The sequence below is a fragment of the Poecilia reticulata genome, chromosome 15, assembly GCF_904066995.2.
Source record: "Poecilia reticulata chromosome 15, P_reticulata-male-v2, whole genome shotgun sequence".
Classification (NCBI taxonomy): Eukaryota; Metazoa; Chordata; class Actinopteri; order Cyprinodontiformes; family Poeciliidae; genus Poecilia; species Poecilia reticulata.
The window spans coordinates 9279835-9293963 of record NC_088844.1 but is presented as its reverse complement, the minus strand read 5'-3'; the positions used below and the strand labels follow the sequence as shown (position 1 = coordinate 9293963).

At 40.5% G+C, this 14129-nt stretch overlaps 1 protein-coding gene across 1 annotated transcript in view; it reads right to left on the bottom strand.

Annotated features, from left to right (window-relative positions):
- Positions 1 to 4734, bottom strand: part of camk2g2 (calcium/calmodulin-dependent protein kinase (CaM kinase) II gamma 2) — a 62597-nt gene extending 57863 nt beyond the window's left edge. The window contains exons 1-2 of the mRNA XM_008428756.3: positions 4575 to 4734; positions 3478 to 3572 (exon numbers count right to left, since the gene is read on the bottom strand). Of these exons, the coding sequence (XP_008426978.1) occupies positions 3478 to 3572; positions 4575 to 4639 (160 nt within the window). The 5' untranslated portion in view covers positions 4640 to 4734. The remainder of the gene's footprint in view (positions 1 to 3477; positions 3573 to 4574) is intronic.
- Between the last annotated feature and the right edge of the window lie 9395 nt (positions 4735 to 14129).

Genomic DNA, 14129 nt, shown 5'->3' with positions numbered 1-14129 from the left:
TTCCTCAAAACTATAGGAAAGAAAGACAAAGTGCTGCAGGTTCTCAGAAAGACTCAATAGTTTTCTAATAAGCAAACTATCCTATCAATATTTATGCATCAAAGTGCTCGTCTCTAATCTTGATCAGATTTTTTTTTTTTTTTTTTACATGCAAAAAAACTAGGAATGCACCAATCCACTTTTTTCACTTCTGATATCAATAGTGATATTCGAGGTTTAGCATTTAGTACCGAATGTACTAAATTAAAAAAATTGTACTTGGGAACTCTGTGGCAGTACAGCACATTTAAACACAGCACTGGCTTCACAAACATGTAAAAACACAGCTTTAATTCGCTCAGGCAGCGCAATGCAAAAATAAATAGAGAAACTCAAACAGAGACAATACGCCGACTACCTTGGTCAAACATGCAAAAATTAAACTGCAGCCAACCTTTCAAATGGTTCAGAAAGCGCAATTAGGAATTCTGAATGTAATGTAAAGTAAGTAATGAAGCACGAGAACAAAGCAAAGCATTACACTAAATAGAGCTGCGCTTATGATGGATTGGGAACAATGTCAGCGATACCCGATCTAGATTTATTTTTTCCAATATTGGCATTGACAGATATTAATATCGGATCGGTCCATCTCTATCAAAAATTTGCATCAAAGTACAAGCAGCTGGTTAATGCAACTTGTGCGAGTTGCTTGTCTTGAGGCATTTAGTAAAATTTTTTTTAAAACATCAGTATTTGACCCTACGATCACCAGCAGACCAAGGGGAAACTGGATGATTCTGATCTCTCGCTGGTTTATTGGTGTAGTTCTAGTAAACATTTAAGATTTGGCCAACTGGGGTTTGGAATCAGGTTAAATTTAAGCGAAGGCTTCACCCGGGCTGCGACTGAAGCGTCATGCAAACTGCCAACATGAAGGCCGGCCTGATGCGCTGCACACACAGATAACACACAATCCTGCCGGTGCGGAAGGAGCCTTGGGGCTAAAAACAAAGGTGTTAACGTCAGGAACGTTGCTGCCGGGGCTCCGGCTCTTAAGTCCGACATTTACAAATGCAAATTTATTTGATTAAAGACAACGGGTAAAACTTGTTGCGACACAACAGGCTGCTTATCTCTCAGAAGAGAAAGCACAGAAGAAAACAAAACAACAACAAACGATGGAATATGGCAATGCACTTTTTGTCTAGTAATTTTGTCAATGTTGTCTAATATGGTACATAGATTGTGACTTTTTTTTTCTTTAAAGTGACCGCCCTGATTTGTAATAATTACTCGTCACAGTAAAAAAATATTAAAGTCCAGTGTGACTAAGTTTAAATTGAATAAATCCCATTCCCAACAAAACAATAACATACTACAAAATGTCTAGTCTCAGTTAGTTTTCAGTATTTTTCTGTTTTAAATGTTTACGTTAATATTCATATTAATGGGGTCGAGATAGTTTATGTGCTTTAATGAAAAAGTTAAAATTTGCAGCATCTTCATCGCTTTATGCCATAACTATCCAACACCCAGTCTGACATGACTGAGTGATAAATGAGACATTTACTATTTGTTTATGCTTTGCTAATCTTGCCACTACCGTCATTCATTCTAAAGTCACACCTGTGTGACAGAGACACAACTGCCTACATACGTATTGCCTGGACTATAAATGAGTCATTTCAAATGTCTTTCATGACCTTTAACCTTAATAACCCTGGTTGCCTACTACTGCCAGAAGGTGGCGGTGTAGGCTGTAATGCTTGCAGTTCTAATTCCGTGGATATAAAGTTTATTATAACCAAAAGTAAATGCTAGGTCCGGGTTGTTTGGGAGTCAGAGTTCAGATCTGGGAAAGACATCAAACCCGAGTTGAGCATGTCTGAACCAGAAAACCTGTAGGACTGCAGCCGTCACCCACCTGTCATGGTTCAATACTCGTGGATCGTTTGTGGAACGTGACACCAAAGTAAGAGATCCCTTTATTCACATATTTTTTCCGTAGGGTTCATCTAAAATACTTAAAAGAAAAAGCAGCTTGACGAGCTGCACTATCTAGACGCAGAGCTACTTGACATGCTATTGGCTGGCGTTTTCAAGTCGGCCAATCCAGCAGCACCATTTATCTTCCTTGGCACTGATTGGCTGTACCGCCAAGAGTGGAAATAAGGAAGGCTGTAAACGTTTCTCTGGTATTGCCAAGACAATTTTCACTCTGGTTGTTAATTAAATTAGGACATGTTTGGTGTTTGAACTATTAAAATAATTGTTTTTCCGTGGGGTCTCAAATATTCTTGGACTTTAGCAACTGTCGTCCTTTAAACACCACAGAGCAATACATGCCGACCACAAAGCATTCTCTGAATTCGACACTTAAACAGAGGCTGAACATTCTCATGAATAGAAATTTATAATGAATTTACTTGTGACAGGTTTGATGTGGAGCTACTGGAACTTTCTCAATGCACAGCGGCCATATTTAATCTAAATTGGCAGATGTCACTGACTTCCTGCAACTGACGAGTCTGCCTTGTGAGCACAAACAGGATGGGATCTCGCTTTGCCGTTTTTACCTTTGTCACTAGAAGCGCACGCAATTCATATACTGTTCCTTCATCAGTGAACGCACCTCACTTTTTTATTTTGTGCAATCACAGAACTTGGAATAACTCTTTAAAAAGAAATAAACATTTACACTCCCCCCTTGCCCCCCCATAACCAAATGGTTCCAGTTTTCATTCTGTTTTAGCCACTTGTGTCATATAAATGTGGCTCAACAACTGAAGACGCTCCAATTTTTCCCAGCCACGGATCTACATTAGACAATGTCTGATAAACTACAATTTTAATTTTTTTTTTTTTAAAACACACTTGGATTCAGTCAGGATTGACAGAACTTAAACTAAAGATCATCAAAAATCGGTATGACAAACCACAAAGACAGTTGTGGCTGTTAAGAGCCTCTTGAAACTTACTTTAGATGTTTTATCTGTTGTCAAGAACTACTATTTAATCAAGGTCGTTGTGTTTTTTAAAAAAATGAGATGACGGAAGACTTAGAGAACATGTGTAAAACCAGGAAGTCGGTCTTTATTCAAACCTCGTCTTAAAACATTTCTGATCATCAGCAGATTGCACAACTGGTCACAAGTTGCAAAAACGGTAGTTGAGGATATCTAAAGCTCAGGCTCGAGCACGTGCAATCACTTGCTGCACACCAACCATAACAATCCCCCCAAAACTGGTTGCAGACAAGAGCCCAAAATCCAACGATTCTTTCTGTGAAGGCTTAAAGCACAGCACCTCGGGTGGGATGGGGAGGGGGGGGGCATGCCAAGTGGCCCCCCAGCTTTTCAGGGAATCTCCTCTCTCAAGTGGAGGACGCCTGCGCCCGGCTCGCTGCTCTCCAGGAAACAAACCCCAGCTCCGTTGAGCTGCTGCACCGTTAGCACCTCATTCAGCGTGTGGAAACTTCACACTGCTTGCACTAACCTCTGGCGGAGAGCTTTTTGGTATTGATGATTTTAGCAGCATACTCCTGTCCGGTGGACTTCTTGACGCAGCGGCGGACGACGGAGAAGGCCCCCCTGGAGACGGAGAGATTGAGAGAGCAGTGAGGAGGACCACTTCAGACATGAACAACTACACACACACACTGAAAGTCAGGCATGCTTAATTTTCACCTAGAGGGAGGGCATTCATATTAAACACACTCTGATGTACCTATTGGGTTTAGGATTTTGGTCTGTTGGTGCATAACCGGAAAAGCAGAAGGAAATGTGAGAGGGGCTGCAGTGAAAGGTAGAAGCAACAGTTATCTACGCAGCCTGACCACATTTGTTTTGTTTTTTTTGTTTAGTTTTTTGTTTGCACGGACGCCTCCTTTAAAGTCAAGCTGTTGTCTGTGCTGGTAGGTGGAGCGGCTTTATTAGAGATAAGATGTTACAAAGTGGCTCTGAAGCCCTGCCTACACATACGCTACAACTAAAGTGGCGCTTTTCATGTTTCTAAGCATTGCAGTTTGCAAACACCAAAATCTTACTGCAGCAAAAAATATATACATGTAAAAAAAATAAATAAATAAATAATAATAATCGTGACTCTTGTGCGGGCTGCTTTGGGGAATGCACAGAAGCAGAGCTGAGTGGAGATGGCGCAAGACAACGGGGCAAATGCAAACCAAGTATCGAGGGGTGCTACCTGCTGATAAATCACACAAGGTGTTGCTCACCTTTAATAAAGAGCCACAATGGCGCCTTGCACCTTTAAAAAAAAAAACGCGCACACTCGAGATTAAACACAAGCCTCTGCAGCGCTTACGGGAGCCCGCTGACAGCTTACTGTTGCACGGCAGATCGCCCACAGCCTTCCCCCGTTTTATTTTTTGACAGACCCATTCCAGCCCCTGTCAACACTTTAAGTAAAGCGCACACAATGGCAGCAGCAGCAGCGGCGGCGGCGGCGGCACAGAGGAGGAAAACGTGTAGACACACACACACACACACACACACACACACACACACACACAACACGCAGAGAGAGTGAATGCAACAAGAGAAGCAACGGCAGCGTTGTTGTCGGTCGCTTACTTTCCGAGTTCCTCGTACAGCTGATACTCGTCTGTGAACCTGGTGGAGGTTACAAGTGTGGCCATGTTGACTGAAGTGAAGGCTCGGAGAGGGGAAGAGAGGCTTGATCTCAGAGCGTGGAGTGGGAGGGGAAGAGAGGGGATGGGAGGGAGCAGGCACAGAGGGAGCTGTAGTAACACAGATCCTCTGTTATCAAGAGGTGTCACTCTGGAGAGGATTTTTTTCATTTAACATATGTTTCCGAACTACAGCGACCGTTTTGTTTTTTGTTTGATTTTTTATTGGGAGGGATGGGGAGGGGGGCGGGGGGGTTACGAAAACGTGGCCGTTTTTACAGGAAACATTTATTTCTTAAGTCGTTTAATCCAAACAAAAAATAAAAATGCCCTTACATATTCAGTGCCTTAATCGGCAGGCAAAAGCACCCTCCACTGTGCCTTCAGCTCCTTCAGACTAGCGGCAGTAGGAATTTGCAAACACCTGTCCCGAGCCTCGCCTGTGTTCCATGCAGGCTTTTCTCCCATTGAAATGGATTTCTCCGACTGATTTCCAATCGGGCCGAAAAGTGAACAGAAGGAGAAATTGTACCGATTTTCTGCGCTGTTTTTGAATTGTAGTCCGCCTGCAGTTTTGAGCAATAGCAGCATTGAAGGTGAACGAAGCCATTCAGTCCATGTTGGCCACGCTTCCAAATATTGAATTAACATTAACATCCATCTCGTTTAGCTTGGCACTTCTCGCTTCGCAATGGGGGATGGTTGTTTACAGCGCAGGTAATTTCCAGTTAGCTTCATAGAGGTGAACTGGAGGATTACCCAAATATTAGGTTGGGTAAAATTTAAGACTTCAACAGTGTCCACGCCTCCAGCAAGCAATCTTTCTCAGTAGCAGAGGGTCCAGACTCTCCGCACGAAGCGACGTGCAGAACAAGGGCGATTTTTTTTAAAGTCATGCTTGATGTACACATCATTTTTATGCTATAAAATGCCACTATGTGTCTGGAAAGGGCATAACATCACCCCTTTAAGTAATCTGTAGCTGCTAACAGGTTTTCTTCCATAATAGCCTTCCTATCAGCTTTGACTAGCATCTCTCTCCCTTCAGAAGAAACACGTCCCCACAGAATGATGCCGCCACCACTGTGTTGTGGTAATATATGTGCAGTGTTGGCTTTCTGCCAAATGTAATGTTTTGCATGTAGGCAAAAAGATCTTATCTGACCAGATGTCCTTCTTCCACATGTTTGCTGCGTCCTCTTTATGGCTCGTCAAAAGACTGAATTTGGAACTTCTTTTTGTTTTTTCCCCCCCAAATTTGCCTTATTTTTGTAACTCTTAAATAACAACCACATTTGTAGAGTAAATGACTCATGATCAACAGATGACCTGTCAACACAGACTCTCACCCCTGAGTTACCGTGCGCCTCTTGGCTGCTTCTCCGATTAATGCTCTCTTTAATTAATGCCTTTCGGGTTTGCACAGACAGACATTTCTTAGTAGATTTGTAGTTGTGTCGACCTCTTTCAAAGTTCAGATAACAAAGCCCCTAAACTTCATTTAGGGGCGTTATAGAAACAGTGGACTTAATACAAATGAATGCCTACGTCAAAACTGCATAACATTCCCTTCATTTCACAATAATTTACCACGCTCTGTAGCTCTGGCTCATAAAATCTCAATAAAGTTCCCAGAAGTTCCCAGTGATAACATCACAAAATGGGAAAACTGATAAAAGAAGCAGTTTCTTTCAAAGGTTTTTGTGGCACTGGTGGCTTTATTTTGCAGAGTTAGACAGGAAACAAGTGGATGCCCTTAAGGCGACCGGTTTTAAGCTTGGTGTTTAAGCACTTTGTCACAAGTTGTTTGTAACCAAGCCACGTCTTTGTGACTAACACAGTTTGACACAAACAAAGTGGCGTTTCAAGATGGTATTTCTTAAAGTCTATTAAAGAGGCATGAGCTAAAAATGTTTAGCAGAAAGACAACACATCTGAGTCATGTTTCCTGGTTTTTTTGCTATTGCTTAACAGCAGAGTATTCTCATTGTGCACTGCAGATTGTTAATTTCAGATAGAGTGCCCTCCTATTTTGGTCACCAATTCTTCTCTCTCATTTGGACGGTTTGGTGACCAATAATCAGGGCAGAGTTCATGTTGAAGAGAAATATTTTAAAATATATAGAAAAGGGGATATTTTTGCACAAATTGAACTGAACAAATCTGAATTTGAGCATGACGGGGGAAAAAAAGCTTAAAAAACTGTAATTTGATATTACTCACTGAAGACTTTGGCTGAGTTCTTAGACTTTGCTAATTACTTTTTTTTCTCTTTCAACTTTTGCAAAAAGGAAAATGAAGCATGCATGAACAACCTATAATGCATAATGAGTTAAATGTCTTTTAAATCTTACTATTGAGAGAACATTTCTGAACAACAGTTTAGGTCGGAAGAAGGAGAAACCAGCAGAAATGTGAGGATGATGATCCGTCAATGCTGCCGCTGAACCTTCACATCTATTTGCCTTTTTGAACGTTTTTGTCAGTCGTACCTGTCATTTTCCACCAGGTGGTATTCACATGACGGTTACAGAAAATCAACCCTGAAACCTTTTGAAAGCTTTCCTCACATGTACAGAGCCACATGACCCGACTCAGTTTACAGAGCAGATCCTGAGCCTTGTCACATTTCATCTTGTGAAACGGACTAGATAATGGAGCCACAGATTAGGCATTTTCTGTAACTCTATCTTCGAGTTTATTTACTCGAACCGTCTCTATTGTGATAGGTGAGATCAGATTGTTCAACTGAGTGACTAATCCAACATAACAAAGTGATCAGATGTTTTTTCTTTACATTTAGAACAGCAGATCAGTTCTGGGTTTTCTTTCAGACTTTCAGGGTTTTTGACTGTAGCGAGATATAATGTTCACCTACAAACTAAAAATACTCAATGTTTTTTTTTTATATGGGAAACATGGCTCACTGCCCAGGGTGCCAGCCAATCGGGGTGGCAGCACAGCCACTTGCAAAAACATTAGGATGAGTTTTCTCTTACTTACTTGCATGTCCAGCAAATGAATGTTTTCCTGTGTATCATGGGCAGTATAGGTGCTGGAAGGAAAATATTGCAGTGCATGACAGATTCAAAGATTCAAATCATGTGTAAAATTAAAGAGTCGTTTCAATTTATTTTTGAGGAATCTACATTTTCTGATCTACCGTCCAAAAATTTTAGGTACTAAGGCGAAGGAATTGAGCCACATTGAATCGAGATTCTTCAATCACAATATGACAAATATTATATTTATTAAAGCTTTGTTCTATTTGTGAATGTGCAAAAGTTGGCATTTTAATTCATTAATTAATTATTTTTTTATGTTTCACTAGAATCTACTTAGACTGAGACCAGATTGAAAGTTGTTCCCTGTAAATTTAAATCTGGAGTCTTTCGATAAATTATGCAAATCGTTCGAAACACTTTTCATTGTTGAAACTTTTTAAATACACACAGGAAACAAATAATAATAATAAAATAAAAAAAAAAAGATGGATACAGGCGCATTTTTCTCTGGTGTGGCTGTTTTCATTTTTTTTTGTTTCAACTTGCTCTCTGTTCTGTGAAACTTGCTGCGTTTACTTCTCGCTGCCCTGCAAAGCCCAGTGACCTGCCAGCTCTGATGGATTTTCCACATAGAACATTTTCTTGATTGAGTGCAAACAACCTCAAAGCGAACTCCTGCAAATGCGTAAAGCCGACATTAAAACTGAAAAGTATAAATTTGTCCAAAGTTATTTGGTTATAGTTGATCGGTGTTTGCAGTTGAAATGGCAGCAGAGTGAGACCTCCCTCTGGTTTCCTCTCAACCAGTAGTGGCAGAGGTGGGATGTAAGCCACGCGAGATCTTTTTCTACCCAAACAGCGAGCTGCAGATCGACGGTTCAGCTTTATAATCCCTTTAACCCACTTAAGACCAGATGCTCAAAGGGTAAAGCTCACACCAGAGCAGTTCACAAATAAAGCATCTATCAATAAGTGTGTTGATTTTTGATGCTGCACTATTTTCATTCTGGCGTAAAGCAATTATGTGCACAAACTGCAGAGTCCCAAAAAAACCAGGAGGATCAAGAGAAAGAGGTAAATCAGAACATATGGTTTTCCACTTTCCAATTTATGAGAAATCATCTCATTTATTGAAATAGCTTTCGCTGATATGCTTTTGCATCCAAGGCATTTTCAGTTTTTAGGTGGTAAACCACTAAAAAGCAGCAAAATATCGTAAAGTGCAAAGAAAATGGTGCATGTCATGCGTCTGTTCAGCCCGTCTAACTCTGACACGCTAAATAAAATCTAATTCACTCAACAAATCACCCAATTAGTAAACAGTGTAACTTAATTTCAACACAAATGTAGCTGTTTTGGGTAAGTTTTGGTTGAGAACCTGACAGAATATAAAAGTTGAGACCAGGGTGGAGATTCATCTTTCAGCCTTAAACATACGACCACGGTTCCAATAGAACAATGTATAGAATCAAAATCTAGCAACGTCCAGAGCTTAATTAATCGTTTTTTGTTCACATTCAAAAATTGGTGTTTACAGCTGCTCTCCATGCAACCTAAGTTATTTCCCAAAGAAAGATTTCCACAAAAACTGCAGTCTAGATGTTCCAACACTCCTGACATTCCTGTTTCTACATAGGACGGGCCCACAAAGCACAACGCTTTGAATATTTAAAAATTGCAATAAAATACATTGAAGTTTGTATTTGGAAAAAAAAGGAAAAAGCTGTGGGAGTTTAAATACTTCTGAAAGTTTCCTTCGGCTTTAGATGGAGTTATTTCTATGTTGCTGAGAGATTTCCTTTAGATTAAATTTTTTTTTTAAGTCCCAGATGTACCGTTCAGTCCCACAACAGGACCTTAGAAGTGTGTGACTTTTAACTATACTATCCGATGGCTCTGTGGCACAGAGAGGTTACAGCTGTCACCTTGATGTGATCAAACCTTTGTGCTTTTGAGCTGGCAAAAACAAAACAAAACGTGGGAACACTGAGAATAAATGTTTTCCCTGTGTGCTTCTGCAGAGCTCTGTGCTGCAACGTGCCTTAAACTGCCTCTTCATTGGATCTTCATTCGTCTTATGGATCAATTCTTCATGTTGCTGTCGTTGCATTTGAAACCATTTCCTTATGTTTTTATTAAGTTAGCGTCGGTGTCGTGTGGAGCCTTGGTGCAAACACAAAACCACACTTTCTCTCTTAGTAATAAAACCTGAACTGAATCAATAGCTGGAGTTTCTAACTGTACAGAAAACTAGGACTGAAATGAAAAATGAGCACTACTGAGGACTATTTGATTGTAATCTGCTTTGGATCTTTCCCAGATTGTATTTGTAACTTTTAATTTGTATTTCTTGACATTGCTCTGAGCACAGCCTTTACGCAACAGCTTGGTGGTATCAATACTTGGTAGTTATTTTAAATCTAATGACAGCTCACAGAGGAGCCCACGGGGTGAAAAATTATAATATTTTCCCAGAAGTGTAATGATAGGAAGTAAACACATTCCTCAAACAGGACCAAACAACCGCCAGCTACAGTTCCATAAAATCAGGAGGTTAAAGAAAGAAAAGCAACAATTAGAAAGAAATCAGACCCAAATACTCAGTGATGCTGGAAAAATAATAATAATTAAATATATACAGATATCACAATCTGGGTTGTTGCTCAATCCCAAGACATTGCCTTTCACTGTGTAAAAATTAACAACAGATGTCTCCTCTTCCTCCTTCTTTTTCTTCTTGAACTGAGCTTTCAGACAGCACAGTGGACGATTAATGAGCGTTTCAGCGGAGAGCAGGAGCTGCGCGACCAGTTTGTGCCATAATTACAGGGAGACGCTCTGATATGAAAGCCTAATTAGCGGGGTGGCAGGGGTGCCGTTGTGTTAATTGCTGAATGGCTGCTGATGTGCTTGCTGTTGGACGAGTCTTGGATTTTATTTAGTTTTTTGAAAGGTGGGTGGTAGCAGTGGAGTGGAGAGCGTTAGATTTAACCCCTTTTTTTTAAACTCATGAAAACAATTAAGCTTGCAAATATTACCAATCTCTAATGATGTGCAGGATTACATTTCTCATAGCTGGTTATCAATCTAGTAGATATCAGTAGATCAAACGTGACTTGGGGTAGAAGCATCGGTCACATCTTTTGAAACCCAGCCAGCAGGGGACGCTCCAACAACTCGCTCAGCAATATCTGCCCAACTGCCGGCATTCAGTCTCCATGGCAACTCTGTGCACCAGCACAATCCCTAAATGTGAATCCAGAAGTCACAGAGGTTTTATTGATGACTGACATCATCTGTGCCATAAATTACGAAGTAAAACAAAAAATGTTGAGAGGAAGGACAGAAGAACTGAACAGACTGCGGAAAAGTGTGTAAAGCAGATGCTGATGCTCACAGAGGCAATGTAAAATTTGTGTAAAAATTACATAGGCCTATACCTATAATATATTCATATCTATATACATATAGTTACAAAATTGTATTATTGATGTCAGTTTTGGCTCATTTGGAGAAAATGAGCCGAATCTGTGTTACTGGGGAGACCATTGTCAAGATTTCAGGTTTTGGGACTTTATGTTGCATTTGGTGGATCGCCGGGTGTCGCATCTCTGTGCGGTAAGGGCATAGCAGTAATTATGTGTGACGGTGAGGGGGACGTCAGGACGTCCCCAACTATTAATTTTAAAATATTGCTGCCTGGTGATGTGACGTTCACGAACTACGCGATTCTCTTATATGGCAATTAGTGAGAGACGTCTTTTTTTCTTCTTCTTTTTTTTAAACAACTGTGCTTGATTAAAACACTCTTATTCTACTTAATTTAAAAATATATTTGTTCAATAGGTGAATAAATAAAATAGAATAAAGGTCTGAATGTGTGCGCACTGTGACTTCATTCTCTTCGCTCAACATTTGTTTCGTCATGTGTCATGGCGGCGGTGGCACTGTGTGAGACTGTGACAAAGTGGTTCAGTTTGTGTTCACCACTTGTCCCTTATTCTTTCTCATTCACTTATTTTTATAGTTGGTTATAATAATTAATTCAAACATTGCCATTTTGCTTCACTTACTATCCCGGGTTTGTTTGTGTTAGCATTATGTAGCAGGATCTATCTGTTTAGGTTAAAGTTAGTATTTCTGGATTATGGGTTGAATTTGTTTCAAGGTGTATTTACTTTTCTTTGTACTCACCATCATTTGTCCTTGTAGATCTGCAGGAGTATGGGAGAGGCCAGCCCAGTACTTCCTGGTTAAATGGCTGGATGATGTCAGTGATTACCTTATTGGGTTCTACCAATTAGAGGGTTTTTCTTTTGTGTATTGTTTGTTTGTTTTCCTTTTAAAAATAACCTTTTGAGTTATCTTGTATTATGTAATTTATTTTGCAGATAACTTCATTATGTAGGAGTTTGTAAATTGATTTGTAGTTTTTTGTGTTTCTCTGTTTAAATGTTTTTGACCTGTTCCTTGGTGGCTGTGTCCAATCAAGCACAGGTGTGGTGCCAATTTTGTATAAAAACAGTGAGCTTTTGAATGTTAGGAGAGAAGTCCAATTAAAGACTGAATAAAAAAAGTAATTGGAATAAACTGAAGCGGTGGCTGGTCCTGATTTTCTGCTCACCTCTGATCCTTGAGCCTAAACTACCTTACAGAGACCCGACTGCTACACTGACACAGGCTTCATGCAGCGACAGAGAGGCTGAGCTCGGTCTCAGGGTGCTCCCTTAGCTTGGTTTCTTCTCGTTTGTTGTTTTTTGGCTATTGTTAAGTGTTGCCTTAACTGCTGCATGTATTTGAGGATTTTCTGCCAAAGCAACTTTCTGCCTCTACCGTTTGTTACATTTTCCTTTTATTTTGTTGCAATGTTACAAATCTAAAATGTTATTAATTCACACAAATAATTTTTTTTTAGAAATTGTATATTTTATGAAACTATACACGGTTATTTACTAAATAAATATGACAACTTGTTTGTGTGAACTACACCCACAAAAACAATTAGAATAAAACTCTATTGTGGATAAAGTAGCTTGTTCTTAGATACATTTTCATAAACGGGTCCATTGAATCCCGAAGACCCGTAAGTTCCATCACTGTTATGCCCCCCTACAGACTCGGCATGGCTCTGCAATCTGACGAAACTAGGTTTTTAAAAGCCCTCTTGAATTCCCTCTGCTCCACAAACCTTCTCCCCGTCAAAATACTGCACCAGAGTTGTTGTGGAACCGCGGAGGCCAAAGGCAAGTGACTCATTCAGCAAGAATGTTTTCAGCTCGGCCCGTGGCAGCTCTCCTCCCTCTCATCTTAAGGCTTTCACGGTTTCTCCGGCGTCTATGTGTTGACAAAACAGCCCGGAGTCAAAGACCATCCAGGTCTGAAGCTCAGCCGCTGTGAGAAAGTCGGTTCGTCTTCTCACCTTTTCCAGCTTCCTGGGAATCGCTCTGCTCTGTCAGCGCGAGAGCTTTCCAGTAAATCTACTTCCTTTCTTTTTCAATTAGCAGATGGTCACACTGTCCCAAGGAAGATTTATGCAGTGCGTCAGAGAAACATCAGTGCTTAATGTGTGTCAGGTTACGGGTGCAGGAGGCTTTTTTTTTTTTTTTTTCCCCCTTCAGCGCGTCTTATTCAAGTCTTGACACCTCTTACATTGAATGATAGCCCCGGCAGAAAAGCAGCCACTTTCAGCGAGCTTACCTTACACTGATAACAGCTTTCATCAGATGGGAATGTGTTTTAGAGGCATTTAGAGACAAAAAGTTTTTCAGATCAGATCCGAAGTTAGCCTCACATTCCACTGATAATTAACAGTCGACTTGACAGCTTCCTCCTACGTACTAGATAGCTGTCTGTTTGCGCGTGCGCGCGTGTGTGTATGTGTGCGCGTGCGTGTGTGTGTGTGTGTGTGGAGCACCTCCTACATAATATATATCCCCTGACGGTTCTTTATTTCTGGGGGCCATCAGGGTTTATGGGAATCAGATGTGTGGGCAACTACTGATTGTCTTCAGCAGCATCCCACAAGCACAGGAATCATTAAAAAGTCTCGTCTTTTTGATTCTAACACCCATTGTTTTGTTTTTTTCAGTGCTATATTTGCTATAAGCTGATATAAGAGATGAGTTCCGCAGTTTGATATGTTTGAGTGTTTATCAAGAAGCTGACATTTCTGGATTTAGCCATTTGAGGAAGAGCTGAACAGATCAAGCTTACAGAAGAAAAAGTGAAGGTCTGAACTGACAGGTTTTGAGTTACCTGATCAGCTCGATCTCGTCGCCACATGGACCATCCAGAATTTCCTGTGGTTAAAAAGCACAATAATTGCAGCAGGAACTGCTTTGTTAGCGAAGTTTACTTTCCTGATGACATCGGAGTCAAACAGGGAGCTCCATCTGGTGTTTTTGTTTCTAAATTCTTGCTCTGGCTTGGATTTGAAAGCTTTCAGTTTCAAGTTTGCACTTATCTGTATAATTTTATCACTCCCCGAAGAATGA